Source organism: Numenius arquata, chromosome 25 (genome assembly GCF_964106895.1).
Source record: "Numenius arquata chromosome 25, bNumArq3.hap1.1, whole genome shotgun sequence".
NCBI classification, from domain to species: Eukaryota; Metazoa; Chordata; class Aves; order Charadriiformes; family Scolopacidae; genus Numenius; species Numenius arquata.
The window spans coordinates 6,248,386-6,262,648 of NC_133600.1; the positions used below are offsets into that span (position 1 = coordinate 6,248,386).

The 14,263-nt window shown below is 60.2% G+C and overlaps 1 protein-coding gene across 1 annotated transcript; it reads right to left on the reverse strand.

Annotated features, from left to right (window-relative positions):
• Positions 1-771: 771 nt before the first annotated feature.
• On the reverse strand, positions 772-14,166 carry TLE2 (TLE family member 2, transcriptional corepressor). The gene is made up of 15 exons (XM_074163658.1): positions 14,128-14,166; positions 11,805-11,867; positions 11,560-11,634; positions 7,001-7,093; positions 6,651-6,695; positions 5,721-5,861; positions 4,480-4,621; positions 3,333-3,493; positions 3,158-3,234; positions 2,585-2,834; positions 2,161-2,408; positions 1,899-2,046; positions 1,666-1,816; positions 1,434-1,510; positions 772-1,349 (listed from the first exon to the last, which is right to left on the reverse strand). The coding sequence occupies exons 1-15, from the start codon at positions 14,161-14,163 to the stop codon at positions 1,242-1,244; spliced, it is 1,815 nt and encodes a 604-aa protein (XP_074019759.1). The 5' UTR covers positions 14,164-14,166; the 3' UTR covers positions 772-1,241.
• Between the last annotated feature and the right edge of the window lie 97 nt (positions 14,167-14,263).

A 14,263-nucleotide genomic window follows, 5' to 3' on the forward strand; every position in this document is an offset into this window, starting at 1 on the left:
GCAGGCCCGGCGGCGAGGCTGGCAGTGGGATGGCAATGGCTGCCCTTGGCCCAGCATTGGACCCGAGGGGCAGGACTTGCGATGGCGGCGGTGCTGATGGCAGCAGTGGCGGTGGTGGTGATGGCGGCGGTGGCTGTGCGGTGCTGTCCCCGGAGCAGCCCCATTGCCGCAGGGGAGAGGCCGGCGCTGGAGGAAGCGGTTTTTTTGAAGGAAATGAGATGTGAGCTGTCGGTGCTGGCTTATCAGTCTGGCTCAGGGCCAGAGCTGCCGTGGGTGAGCAGGGCCACTGCCCAGCAGGGGCCAGGGCTGGCTGGGCTGAGGTTGCCGCAGTGCCATGGCCACGCTGTGCTCCGGTCCCAAGCCAGCCTCAGGGCCATGGAAGCAGGAGCAGCTCCGCTGCAGGGGAAAGGCCTCTCCCGCTGCCAGCCAAGAGAGGCGGGGGATGCTCCCAGACCCACCCCCCCAGTCTGCACTTCACCGCCCAGCCCCTGCCCTGGCCGCAGTGGCCTGGCAGCGATCCTGGCGCTGGCTGGGGAAGGTGACCCTTGCCCCATACCCATGAGGGGCTGCAGGACGGGAGCAGGTCCTGCTCCTGGGGTAGGGCCCTGTGCCCACACCTGCGAGCCCCCTGGCCCTGAGCAGGGTTGAAGATGGCATTTCAGGGGCTCTGGGGCTTGCAGTTGGCTCCCTGGGGACAGGTCTCCATTAGTCCCGCAGCAAGATCAGCCCCCGGCCCACCACCAGACCAGCTGTTTTTTCTTCCTTTTTATTAGTAAGGGACTGAAAACACAATTAAATACATTTCTTTAGTGATAATTTACAGCTGTTTCTGCAGCAGAAAATGGGTGCCATTAAGTCAGTAGCAGTATTTCAGAAGGAACACTACCTCAGCCACTGGTGGCTGCCCCCCCAATCCAGCTCCCCGTGCCCCCTGCCCCAAGGGCCAGACCAACCCCAGGACCTCCCAACCGGCTCCTGCCAGGCCTGGGGGATGCCTGGCCCCAACAAGTGCTCCCCCCGCCCCAGCTCTGCCCAGTACCCCCCGGGCAGGGAGCGGGGCCATGGCCCAGGGCTTGGTTTGGGGACTGAGAGGACGAGGAGGAGGAGGAGGAGGAAGAGGAGGAGGAGGAGAGCCGAGCTGGGGGAGGGATGGCCAGCACAGGAGGCCTCCCCCACCCTGGCGGCTTTGGGCAAGGCCTGGCCCCTTCCTTCATGGAGGAGGGAGGGTGAGGGATGTGGCCTCAGTACACCACCTCGTATACTGTGGCCTTCTTATCGCCAGAGCCCGTAACGATGAATTTGTCATTGAGGGAGATGTCACAGCTCAGCACCGAGGAGGACTCTTTAGACTGAATGGGAGAGAGGTGGAGGGTGAGGGCAGTGTTGGTGGCTGCAGCCACCCTCATCCCCCTGTCCACATGCCTCCCCCGCACCTGGAAGATGCTGGCTCCGTAGGGCGTCCGCCAGGCGTTCAGCAGGTTGTCCTTCCCCGTGCTCACGAACCACTTCCCTGCGGCAGGAGACAGAGTGGGTCAGCATTTGGGACTCTGTTCAGGGGGACTGAGCATGGGGGGGGGATCAAAAGGACCCCCTCTGGGGCTGAATGGAGCAACTCCCTGCTGCAAAGTTGACACAGCCCAAGCAGAAACCACAGCTCTTGCCTACCGCAGGAGGCGAATTTGAGGGAGAGGACGCAGCTCTCGTGGAGGTGCAGCTGGTACTTGTCCGGTTTGGTGACATGCAGGATCTCCACGTTGCTGCTCTCCATGCCCACTGCCAGCCACTCTCCCGTTGGGCAGTACCCCAGGGAGAAGATCTGGGGGATAGAGTGGGGTCAGGCACCATCATGGCAGGTCCCAGCCAGCCCCGTGGAGCCCCTGGCCGGCCCCAGCCCCGACCTGGGAGCTGAAGTCGTGCTGCTGCAGCTGACGGCCTTCCCGCAGGTCCCAGCACCGCACTGTGTTGTCCAGTCCCCCCGTCCACAGCTTGGTGCCATAGTTAGAGATGTCAATGCAGCTGGCACCATCTGTGTGGCCTTGAAACTGCCTGGGAAAGAGTGGGACGGAGCAGCGAGGGCACGGCCATCAGGGCTGCCAGTTCCCCAAGAGACAGCATTTTCCCCCCACATTCCTGTGCCCCCAGCCCCTGCCCCGGTCTCACCTGACCATGGTCTGGTTCTGCAGGTCCCACACCACGATGTTGCCGTCGCTGCAGCAGGAGAAGCAGACTTTGGCATCGGGGCTGATGGCCAGGGCATAGCAGGCAGGGGCCGAGGAGGTGAGCTCAGCCTTGATGCGGGGCGTGGGGGCCGCCAGGTCCCAGATGGAGAGGGTGCTGGCCTCCCCCCCCACGATCAGGCTGCGGCCGTCGGGGAGCAGCTTGCAGGAGCGGATGTAGTTGTCCCGGTTCTGAATTGGGATTACAAGGAATGGGGCGAGTGAAGGAGCTGGTCAGTGCATGGAGGATGTGGGAGACACATCTCCTTTCCTCATCACAGACATGAAAGGACCCTCTGTCCCCTCCCTTTTAACAGGCACATTCCCCTTCCCAGCCCCACACAATGCCGTTCTGTTCCTCCCCTTACCAAACAGTCCAGCTGAGCCACAGCTGTCTTGGTGCCCGGCTGCCCCACGTCCCACACCTTCACACAGCCCTTGCCCCCGGTGTAGACGTGCTGTGTGGAGTTGCTGATGGTGACAGCACAGACCACCTCGCCGTGGGTCAGGGTGTGGAGCTGCCGCGCGTGGCGGGGGATGCCGGAGCCGATGAGGGCGTCGGGGGGGAAAGGCACCGGCTGCATCTGCCCATCGGCGCTGACGTGGAATGAGTAGGCGCTGAAGGGGGCACAGACAGGACTGAACAACCCCTGCATGAAGCCAGAGGGTGGGAGCCGTCTCCCATTGGGCTCGAGACAGGTGGAAGGTGCCTGGTGCACTTTGGCTAATAAGGGATATAATTAACCAGCTCGTTACACTAGCTGCCCAGAACAAAATGACAGAATTGGAGAGAAATCCAGGTAGGCCCTGCCCTGCCCCACACCTCCTGGGGGCAGAAATGAACCCCGGGGAGGGAGACCCCACCTGTGCCCACCCTGTGCTGCCCGGCTCAGCCCCTTGCTGCCCACCCTCCTACAGCCCCTGTGTGCACCCACACTTACGGTTTCCCTCCGGGGATGGTGGAGAGTGAGGATGAGATGGTGGAAGCCCTCAGGTGAGGGTGTGACTCAAAAGCCACCTGCACGAAGCAAAGGGCACATGGTGACCAAAGTGCCAAAACTCCAGGAGGGGACACAAAGCTGGATCCTGCCCTTCCCCTGTCCCTCGGTGACTTACCACTGGGGACCGGCCATACATCATGGCGCTGCTGACCTGTGGTGCGAGGTGGATGCCCATGTACACGCTGGCGGCTGGGAGCTCCCCATTGAGAGTGGCGTGAGGCACCATCCCAAAGGAGGACACGAAGGGGCTGGAGACGCTCAGCGGGCTGCGGAGAGCTGCACGAGGAGAGACCCGCTCATTGCCCTGGCCATTTCCCTGGTGTGAGCATCACCCAAGAGAAAGGGGTATCTGGCACTGAATCCCGGCAGCGTCACCTCTGCACAGGGCCCAGCCAAGCCTGGCACAAACCAGCGGATGAGGAGGGGGGCAGTCAGGTTGTGGGTTGAAAGCCAAAGACCAAAGGAGAGGGTCAGCCCTTGAGTCCCATCAGTCATGGATGCAGGACACAGATCCACCACTGATCAAATGGCTCCATCACTCCAAAGGCTGTGCCACAGACCAGCCGTACCCCACAGAGACCCTCCTCTGCTGCCAGCGCCTTCTCGGACTCAGCCAGGCCAAAGCACTTGCAGTTGATGGCTAAGTGGCTCTACCTCCAGGGTCTTGATGGTTTATTGAAATCAATTCCAATTCAATTTTTGCTAAACCACTGTAATTTTCTAGCCAGACAAGGGTTTAACATCTCCAGTCCTGGTTCTATTTCTCCCTTGGGCTAACTGTCCTCCTCCCGTCACCTTTTGGTCCCTTTGGCTAGACAGCAGCCAAGCTGTTCCAGAAACCTCTTCCCAAGGCTTCCCTAAATGTCTTCAAGGAAACTGAGGTAGGAAAATGGGGGTGTGACCAGTTCACCATCAGCCACCACAGAGGCCACTACTGAGCGCTCACCCCGCCTCCCCTGTGCTTTCAGGAGAAGGTGGTCCCACTGACAGGGTCTCCTGGGTCAGCTGCATCTCGCCCAGGGTCCCTGCAGCATCCAGTGCACACAGACCCTCACCCTGTGCAGATGATCCTCAGTGGCACAGGGAGACCAGCCATGTCCTGCAGCCCTGTGTGCCAGTGGTGGCCGTGGTCAGTAAGTTTGATTATGTGGAGGAAAACAGTCCCCCAGCTCTGCTGATGCGTCCTGCCTCCCTTCCCTCGCCCCAGCCCCACAGCAGCACCTGCAGCAGAGCCCAGCACCCCCGTGTCCCCCCACACTCACTGATGCCGTCGGTGGCCGGCGCCTTGGCAGGGGGTGGCCGGAGCAGCGCAGCCGAGCTGGGCCCAGGGCCAGGCATGGGGGAGTCATGGGGTGGCGAGGAAGAGGAGGGCTTGGAGGTGGGTGCGCTGGTGGGAGGGTCAGTCTGCAGGGCAGAGGGAAGAGCAGTCTCAGGGGTGAAGGCAGCCACCCCCAGCTCCGCACACCAGCTGGCAGCCTCCAGCCACCAGGAGAGGAGCGGGCACCAAGAGCACTGCTCCTGGACAGAGCAGGACAGGACTCGGCTGTCATGGGCCCGGACCCCACTCCCTTCCTCCTTTGCACCCTCCCCATGGCATGGAGGGAGCCCCACATCTCCATCCCCCCTGGGTGCAAACACCCAATGCAAGCCCTGGGTCACCCCAAACTGCCCTAATCCCACACCCCTGCGGCACCCTGCCATCGGCACGGGCATTGTGGGGACATTGAGGGGACATTGTACTGAGACCTGCTGCTCCCTCATGTGAAATCCCTCCTGTGTGGGGGACACCCCCATCCCCAGCCCCACAGAGCAGGACCAGGACGCCTGGGACCAACCGGACTCTCTGATCCCCACAGCCATTTCATTCCTGTCTTTTTTCTTGCCTCTTCTATTTCTTCCTCTTTTTCTGCCTAGGGATTTTGTTGACACCAGCAAAGGAAAAAAAAATTAATAACAGAGAAAAGCTACGTGCTGCGCTGGCAGATTGCTCAGGGCGCTTTGTCTGCTCTAATCCGATTGTGCCGGGAGCCGCCACTTGCTGCTCCCGCGGCCCCCGGCTGGCTCCTGACCCCGGGATGGCGGGGATGCATCGCCTCGGTCCCCGCGGTGCTGGGAGGGACAAGGACTGGCAGAAACATCCCTCCCCCTTCCCGCACGCTGATGTTTCAATCTGAGCATTGGGCTGGCGCTTGGCAAGGATGAAGGGAAAAAACCCCGAGAATCGAGAATCGATTGCTGAGAGCAGCTCTGGGGAATCCTGCAGGCAGCTGGATGGAAATACCTGCAGAGCCAGGGCTCTGCCCAGCCCATCATCAGCCTCCCTCCGAGGGCAGGGCTTCCGCTCCCAGCGCTGGGGAGGCCGGCGGGGGGGTACCAGGCACTCGGCACTGGCATCTCCTCTCCCACCTTTGGGGCTGTGGCCAACGGGCCACAGAGAAATTCAGGGCCATGTCCTCAGCCCCACTGCCCACCCCCAGCCCAGGGGCCCTGTGCTACTGCCTACCAGAGTCTGGTCCTTCGGCTTGAGGGGTGTCGTGCTCCGGCTGGAGGCGATGGAGGCAGGGCTCTCAGGCATCTCCCGGCGGGACAGAGGGAGACAGCTGCTGGGCGTGCGGCCGGGGCTGCCGGGCTCCGAGGGGGGGTCCTGGGGGAAGAGGAGGTCTCTGACACGCAGGAACCCCAGTCCCTCTGCACAGGAGGGCAGGCACAATGGGGGGCCTGGAAAGCCACCCCCGGACTGGAGTCCAGCAGGGACCGCCAAGCCCCTGTCCGCTCCCCGCTGTCCCCCGTCTCCCTGAGCGGCATTAATGAGGAGCCTCCCCTCAAGAGGCCTCAGCTCTGCTCCACGGGCCCCTGGATGAGAAACCTCCTTGATTTTTCTCTTTGAACAAAATCAGAGGTGACAGCAGATTCAGAGGACGCTAGTGACCACGGGTGCCTTCACAAGGAGGGATGAGACCAGCTCACCCGAGGAACTGAGAAAGGGCCTCCTGGCAGCCCCTTGACAGCATCTCAGCGGCAAGGCCACCCTTCAGCTCTCGCGTTCCTACAACCATTCAATTAGGGCTGTGATTTTTATCACCATAATTACACTGACGAGCAGTTTTTATAAGTGTCGTTTTCTGCAGAAAACCCTGCTGATGTTCCTTTAATTTTGTTGGGAATTGTCAGGAGGAAAAAAAAAAAAAAAAAGAAAAAGTGTCGTCCCTCCCCCCATTCTTGCAGGGGAGGAAAAGTGATGTCCCCAAAAACATCATCTCTGCCAAGAACACATCAGAGCAGGGCTGGCATGTGTCCTGGCTGGCCGCTCCTGCCCAGCAGCAATGACTGGGAGCCTAACGAACCGCAGGAACTGGAGTTCTAAACCTGATGACTACAGCTGGAGCTGGATGCCCTGTGGGGCTCCAGCACACCCTGAAGGGTGGGGGCTTACCTCATCCACCACCAGGTTGTAGTCGCTCTTGTCCCCATCGCTGTCCTGGGGGGGAGAAACCCAGAAAGGCCCAGTCAGGAGTGGGAAAGGCAGGACCAAGCTCCGGACCCTGCCCCACAGGACCCCGACCAAGAGAAACCCCATTTTCCCCTCACATCACTTCTCATGGACCAATGCCATGTCCTGCAGGCAGCGACTCAACCCTCTGCCCGAGGGTCCTCCCCCGGGCTCTTTATTTTCTTGGTTTCTTTTTGCAGGATCACAGCCCCCCCGCCCCTGGGGAGGCGTGAAGCTCCCGGCCACCCCAGGGCCTGGCCCGTCCCCCGCAGCAATGCTCCCACTGCACTCACATAATGCCCAGGCAGGTCCTTCTCCTCCTGCTTCCGCTTCAGCTCTGACCGCTCCTCATCCTGCAGGCTCTCAGGAGGGGAGGCAGAAATGCTCTGTGCCAGAGAGGGAGGAGGAAGGTGTGTGAGCTGGGGGGCGGGGAGCAGGCAGCCCCCAAAGCCCTGCCAGCCCCACTTCCTCTCTGGAAGAGACCTCCCGGTGCCCAGCATCCAGCCAGCTATCAGAGCCATCAGTGCCACAGACTGTTTGGGGGATGGGGGTCCCCTTTCCCCACCAAGCAGATGTCAGGGCTAAAAGGGGAGGCACAGCTCTCCCCCCTGCACAGATACCCGTGTCACCCCCTTACTGGCATCCCGTGCACCCAGGCTGAGAGCCCTCTAAGACCCGAATTCACCCAGTGGCAGAGATGGGGTTTTAGGCTGGTGCTTTAAGCAAGGATGGGGAAGACATTTCCAGACCCCTGGGTTCTCGCCCAAATTCATGCATTCAGCTCCAATGGGGCAGGGGGAAGGGGGAGCAGGATGGGGACTGTCCCCAGGGTTGGCTGCCCACAGTCTCCTACATGGACAGAAGGCAGATATATATTCAGGGTTCTCAGACACTCGCCCACGTGCAGCCCCAACACACCATCCCTTTCCCAGCTCGCCCCTGGAACGCTCCAAAGCCGCTGCCCTCCTCCCTTCCTTCGTGAAGCCAGGAGCTGAGGAAGCATCATCCCCTGCAGCATCCCCAGTGTGGGGGAGAGCAGATCCACCCCTTCGGGAGATAACCAGGCATGGCAGAGTGGAAAATCCCCACTGGAGCCGTGTTTACTTCGCCTTAACCCTGCCACTGCAGAAGCTGGTGAGCCAGGAAGCAGGATGGGGCTGAGCAGGACGAATGTCCCTTCCCAGAGATGCTGCCAGCAGCTGCAAGGGTGTCTCAAATCCCCTCCAGCCCCCCCATGCTCACTGCTTGGGGGATGATAATGCAATCAAGTGATGCCTGCCCACCTGCAGCCCCCTGCAAAACAGAGGAACACCAGCCTGACACCGGTGACCAGAGGCTGCCTGTCCTCCCACAGCAGCCAGGGCGTTGGGCCAGGGCAGTTTCTGGGGAATAGCCCCCCCAACCCTCCCGGGACTGCTCCCAGAGCTGCTCATGCTGGGGGCCGGGAAGAAAATGCCCCATCCCAGGGCTCCCAGATGGCTGATTGTTTCCAGCACCTACCCAGTGCCCAGGGGAAGGTCAGTCCTGGGAGCCAGTCGCCTTGTGTGCAAACACAGGCAGCCTTGAAAGGCAACACATAGTGGCAGGGGGACACATCCCCTGCCCTCACCCACCAAGCTGGGGTGGGAGGTGCTGGAAAGGAGCCCACACGTCAGGAGAACCTGGTAGGAGACCTGGAGCCCACAGCAGAAGGGGAGCAGGGTGCCTGGGCTGTGGTGTGCAAGGAAACAATGTGGATCTGCTCTATCTCTGCCCTCCCCAAGGAGCCCCGCGACCTCAACCTGGCCCCGGTGCAAAGGAGACCCCAGTCCCCACCACTGCCTCCCACCGGACAGCAGGCAGCTCGGCCACCTCAGAGCTCTTTGCTCTGAAAGGGTCAGGAAACAAAACATTCCTGGAAACCCTACTGCCAGCACTTGCCAAGGGAGCTGGCTGTGGCTCCTGCGCCCCCCTGGCTGCCAGCACCAGCTTCGGTCACCGGCATCCCCAAAGCCAAATCTGTCACCACCCCCAGTGTCCCCCCTCTGCAGCCCGGCTTCCCCAGCACCCACCACCCTTCCCAGGGGCCAGCTCTGCCTCCTGCCCGAAGCACCTGGAGATGCTCGAAGGGACACAGGGGCTGTCGGGCACAGCCCTGGTGGAGGGAAGCCCATCCACTTGCCCACACATCCAGGCCAGCTGAGGCCACTGGCCTGGCCAGAGCCAGGCACCACTTACCCGGCTCGGGGTGTGCTCTGGAGCCCAGATGGCAGCAGGGAGAGTGTCCAGGCAGGTCAGTGTCAGGGAGGCAGAGGGGAGGAGAGGAAGAGGCCGTTAGTGCAGAGGCTACCCCACGTACGGGGCAGGGAGAAGAGGGGGGCACCACAGGGCACCGCGGGAGGAGACAGTGGGCTGAAAGAATCGCACCCGATTTCTCATTTTGCCCATCTGCAGCATGGATTCTCTGATGTCTAACCAGTCCTCTTCAGCGAAGCAGGGGGAATCTCTATTCACCCACCTACTTCCAAGAAATTCAGTCCAGCTTTGGAATCTCTTCCCTGGACATGGTCACAAGCCTAAGGGTGCCAGGAGGGGACGAGCTGGTTGGCCAGCTGAGACCTCCTGAATCACACCCATCCTATTTCCTTAGGAAGCCATGCTTGGAAACCCTCTAAGGGTTTCTTACATGCACAACAAAACAAGTCCACCTCCCTGAGTTCAGGGAAGAAGTGCCAGGCATTTGCTGCAAACCTAAGCATGGGTCTATGGGCTGGGGTCTAGCAACCCCCCCACTTGAATTCACTCCTAAGGATCACATCAGCATTTGGAGAGAACAAACTGGCCCCAGTCTCTGCTGGAGGCAGCAGGCGGGTATCAGGAGACAAGGGACCCTCTGTGTGGGCAGCACAAAGCCACCTGGCACCTCAGCCCTGGCTCAGCTTGATCCACACCAGCTCTGGCTGACCGTGGCACAGCACCAGAGATTAACCCAAGCCATATATACCATGTCACTATTAGTTTTTTAAAGGCATTATTCTGGGTGTCTTTGCACCCTCTGCCACTGGATGCCCCTGCCAAGGAGCAGATCTGGGCTGTGCTGCAGGAGGCAGAGGCTGCCGGGTCTCTAAGGGTTAAGGCAGGCACAGAACAGCCTGCTTTTATCCTCTTTCTGGAGTTTGTTTTTCTCCTCCGGGGGAAGGCCATCCTTAAAGAAACACTGACAGAAATAAAACCACAGACACCTGCGTGCAGGGGCACAGAGCAGACACGGACAGTTTCCTGCTGCTATTTTCACCACTTTGAAATCTTAGACGCAAAACCGGATCATTAGGAAAACGCAACAAACCCCTCCACAGCCCAGTTTTGCTGTTACCATTGGGCCCTGTCCTAGCAGCATTTCCAGGTCCTGAATTGGGGACATCGGGAGCAGCCAGCACCTTCCCCAGAGGAGCACCACTTCGGCTGCTGAATTTTACCACCTGTTTCTAGCCGGTGGAGCTGCCCCGAGCCCCCTTGCCCACGCCTCAGCATCCCCCTCAGCAAAACAACCCGATGCCCACACTCGGCAGAAGGTGACAAGCTCAGAGTGGCTTCTCCTTCGTGCAGCACTTCAATAGCCACAAGCCACCAGCAAAGCTGGGTGGTGTTATTAATTTGGCCCAGGCCTGCCAGTAGCATTCAGAGCACTGATTTAACGATGATTAAATATTCATGATGTTTGTAAAGCACTTTGTGATCCTGATGGGAGGAGGCACCCATAAGGATGAGGAATTACTGCTGTTTACAAGGCACCACACACACAATAAGGCTCTGCTTTCTAAATTCCTTGCCACAGACCTGTGGTTCCCACAATTTCTACCAGGGGCTTGCAACAGTATTTTCCCTTAAAGTCTCGGCTTTAGGCATCAGACCTTTGCCTGGTGTAAACAGAGAGGGTTTCTCTGGCAGGGATCTCAGGTCCTCCCAGCTGGAAGGCTGGTCCCAGGGAACCCTCACAGACTGGGAACCCCCAGGAGAGCAGGAAAACCCCTGTGTGCTCACACAGTGCCCAGAGCCCCCTGCCCAGCCCCTGGGGTGCACACACAGCCACCCCCTCCGCCATCCCTGCATGGCTGGTCACAAACAGAGCCACCCTCCCGGGACTGCAGATATTTAATTAGCTGGATCCGTCACTCGCAGCACTTCCCGCTCCCCCTAGCCCCAGGGAGCAGCTGCCAGGCATCGGGGAGCCCTGGGAAACAGCAGAACAGGCAGCAGGATCCCTCTGAAGGGTTAACCCAGCTGTGCTCCCCCTTACCTCTGTTCTCCCCATCCTGGGCCACTCTGTCCTCCTTGGCAGCCAGCTGGGACTGTGCCATCAATGCCCCAGAGAGGGCCAGGAGCCCTGAGGTGCCGCTGGCCCCACTCAGGCTGGAATGCGGCATGCCGGAGGGGTGGGGGGTCAGCGGGATGGGGGATGCATGGTGGGAGAGGTGCTGAAGCTGCTGCTGCTGGAAGAGAAAGAGCAAACGGTCCTGGATGCGGGAGGGGATGGCCGCAGCCATGCCTGCACCCCTTGGCGATGCAAAGCACGATGGGATGAGAGACGGAGGTGAGGAGGAGGAGGGGAGCGGGGCTGTGGAGGCTGCACAGTCCGGGGTGCATCGCCTGCCCCCTCCACCCAGGGCACCCCGAGTTCCTCCCTGCTGTGGAGGGATCCCGACACATGGCAGCTCAGGGCAGCAGGGGCCAGGGAGGATCCCAAAGGCCACCCACTGCCTCCGGGACACAATGACAAACCCTCTTGCTGCAGGGGACCAGCCCTGGGCTTACGGAAGCAGTAAAGACCCTGGCTCCCCGTCAATGCACGACATGGTCCAAACCCCTGACTCACCCCAACGATGCTGTTCAGCTCCCCCATGGTCACCTGCTTGGCCCGCTCCACAGCCTGCAGGACCTGCTGCTGGTGCTGGCAAGGAAGAGCACCGGGAGGTCACACCATGCTCCTGGCCGGAGGGACCCCACGGCCCAGCATCACCTCAGGCTGTGCAGCCCCGTCTCCCATCCCTCCAGCCCAGGCTCCTGAGGGCCTCGGGAGAAGCCCAAGCAGTCTGGTACATCCCCTGCCTCCCCCCTTACCTCCTGCGTCAGAAAGGGTATAATCTGGGCACAGATGGCACTCAGTCTCTTGACAATCTCTGCCTGGAAGAGGAAGGAGGTATCACCACAGACGGGAGGGCCCTGAGCCCCACCCCATCCCCTCCAGCAGAGGGGAGGGCAGCCAAGCATCCTGCGGACACAGGCAGCCTCTGCCAGGAGTTCACCCCCCCCAACTCGCTCAGCATAAATCCTGCTGCTGCCTCTGCTCCCTGATGGGATTTCCTAGGCTGCTGCCAAGGGAGGGCTCTGCCCAGGGCTGTGGGACCCTCCCAGGCTGTCAGGTCCCCCCAGGCACACAGTAGGGAACCCGACTCCTAAATCCCTCCATGGATCCAGGCCAAGCCGAGCTCTGAGCTGTCAGTCCTTTCGCAGCCCAGCTGGCTTTGCTCAGCCCAAACCCATCTTGGCTTTGCGGGCTGCCGCTCTCACAGCCAGCGGGCAGGCTGGCAGGGAAGGAGGAGAGCCGAGCCACAAGCGCTGGCAGCTGGCCACCGGCACACTGCTTGCTCTCTCCGTGAACATCGCACTTCAAGCCAGGGCAGACCAAGGGGGACAGAGAATTCACACAAACGAGTTCAGCCCCCTCCACATCACGCCAGCAAAGCGCCGACGGCGGTAGCTGCTCTGCCCTCCCCGCTCCACACCTGCTGAAGCCCCTGACAGCTCCCCCTGCCCTGTCCCAGGGAGCGGAGGCACAGAGCACCCCAAAACCTGTCCCCTGCCCAGTGAGGAAACACCAAGGACCTGGCATGTTCTCTGCTCAGCCTGCAGTTACAGATAGACCCATGGCCTGGCCACATCCCCAGAGGGTCTGCGGCACTTCCCAAGGGAAGGGGCTGTGGCTCCCAGCCCACCCTCTCCAAAAGAAAACCCACACCTCCCAGGGAAAACTTGATTCCCCCCCCGCCGCAAATCCACCCTCGCACTGGCGGAGAGACTGGCTGCTCTGAAGAGTTCTCTCATCTCAGGTTTCCAACAATCCCTGACAGCGTTCAGAGAGGTCAAACCAGGCACAAAGTGGCACAGAACAAAGGGGACATTTACCTGCTGCGTTCAAAGGCTGCCCACCCTGGGAGCTCCCCTGCGCCCACCAGCCCCCCGGTCACCATGGGTCCCGTGTCAGCCACTGCCTGCATGCAGGACCCCAGAGACCCCTCTCCGGACCTCTCCTGCCCAGGCAGAGCCGGGAGCCAGACCCAGGTGGACCAGGGGTCCCTTCTGCACTCACTTGGCCATCTGTCACCCCACGTGGCTCAGGCCACCCCTGGGTGCCAGTCCCACCCCTGGGCACCAGTCCCACCAGAGCTTGGTGCACGTGGGGATGGCAGGAACGTGCTCGCAGACTCTACGACTCTCCCTGCTAACAAAAGGAGCAAACTCGAAGGGGCTGAGCCAGCTGGAGGAATACGGCAGTTGACTTGCCACTTTGTCAGGCATTGGTCCAAACTAATTTCCCTGGCAGAGAGCCTGTGATGACTAGATTGATAAATCTGAAGAGGGAAAGCAAATTAACGCTGGAACAAAAGGGGAACCAGGGAAGGGTGAAAACACTCCTTTGGCTTCAGGAAAGGAAAATGGGAAAAAGAGAGAGAAGAGAGAAGAGAGAAGAGAGAAGAGAGAAGAGAGAAGAGAGAAGAGAGAAGAGAGAAGAGAGAAGAGAGAAGAGAGAAGAGAGAAGAGAGAAGAGAGAAGAGAGAAGAGAGAAGAGAGAAGAGAGAAGAGAGAAGAGAGAAGAGAGAAGAGAGAAGAGAGAAGAGAGAAGAGAGAAGAGAGAAGAGAGAAGAGAGAAGAGAGAAGAGAGAAGAGAGAAGAGAGAAGAGAGAAGAGAGAAGAGAGAAGAGAGAAGAGAGAAGAGAGAAGAGAGAAGAGAGAAGAGAGAAGAGAGAAGAGAGAAGAGAGAAGAGAGAAGAGAGAAGAGAGAAGAGAGAAGAGAGAAGAGAGAAGAGAGAAGAGAGAAGAGAGAAGAGAGAATCCATTTGCCTCTGGGCTCCAGCTCCTGCTGTTTCCTCCAGGGTCCCTCCTGCATTGGGGGCCCCAGGGAGCTGCGTGCACAGACCTCATGGCCAGGCTACGAGAGGTGCTTTGGGACAGCAGGGAGGGGACCCTGTCCCAGGGCACCCACCACAACTCAACAGCACACGGACTGACAACCACCAAGCCCCTTTGCAGCCACAGAGCCCTGCTGTGGCTCCCGCGCCATTACAGCTACACGGGGATGAGGGAGATAATTTTCCAAGAAAGCTCCATCCTTGGCCTCTTCCCCGCTACCCCCGGCTGCTGGCCCAGACCCCACCTCACTCACCTGCTTATGCATTTCAATATTCAGCCCGTAGGACATCTCATAGTACTGAGAACAAAACAGAACACAGCCTGGTTAGGGGCCACCCAGAGCAACCGTCCCGTGGCCAGCCGGGGCTCGGCAGCCCCACTCCCCTCAG

Coding starts and splice junctions, on each gene's coding strand:
- TLE2 (XM_074163658.1), bottom strand. CDS start 14,163: ATGTCCTACGGGCTGAATATTGAAATGCATAAGCAG. Junction 2,409..2,584: donor TGGCTCAGCTGGACTGTTTG/GTAAGGGGAGGA, acceptor ATCCCAATTCAG/AACCGGGACAACTACATCCG. Junction 1,511..1,665: donor CCTCAAATTCGCCTCCTGCG/GTAGGCAAGAGC, acceptor CTCCTGCCGCAG/GGAAGTGGTTCGTGAGCACG.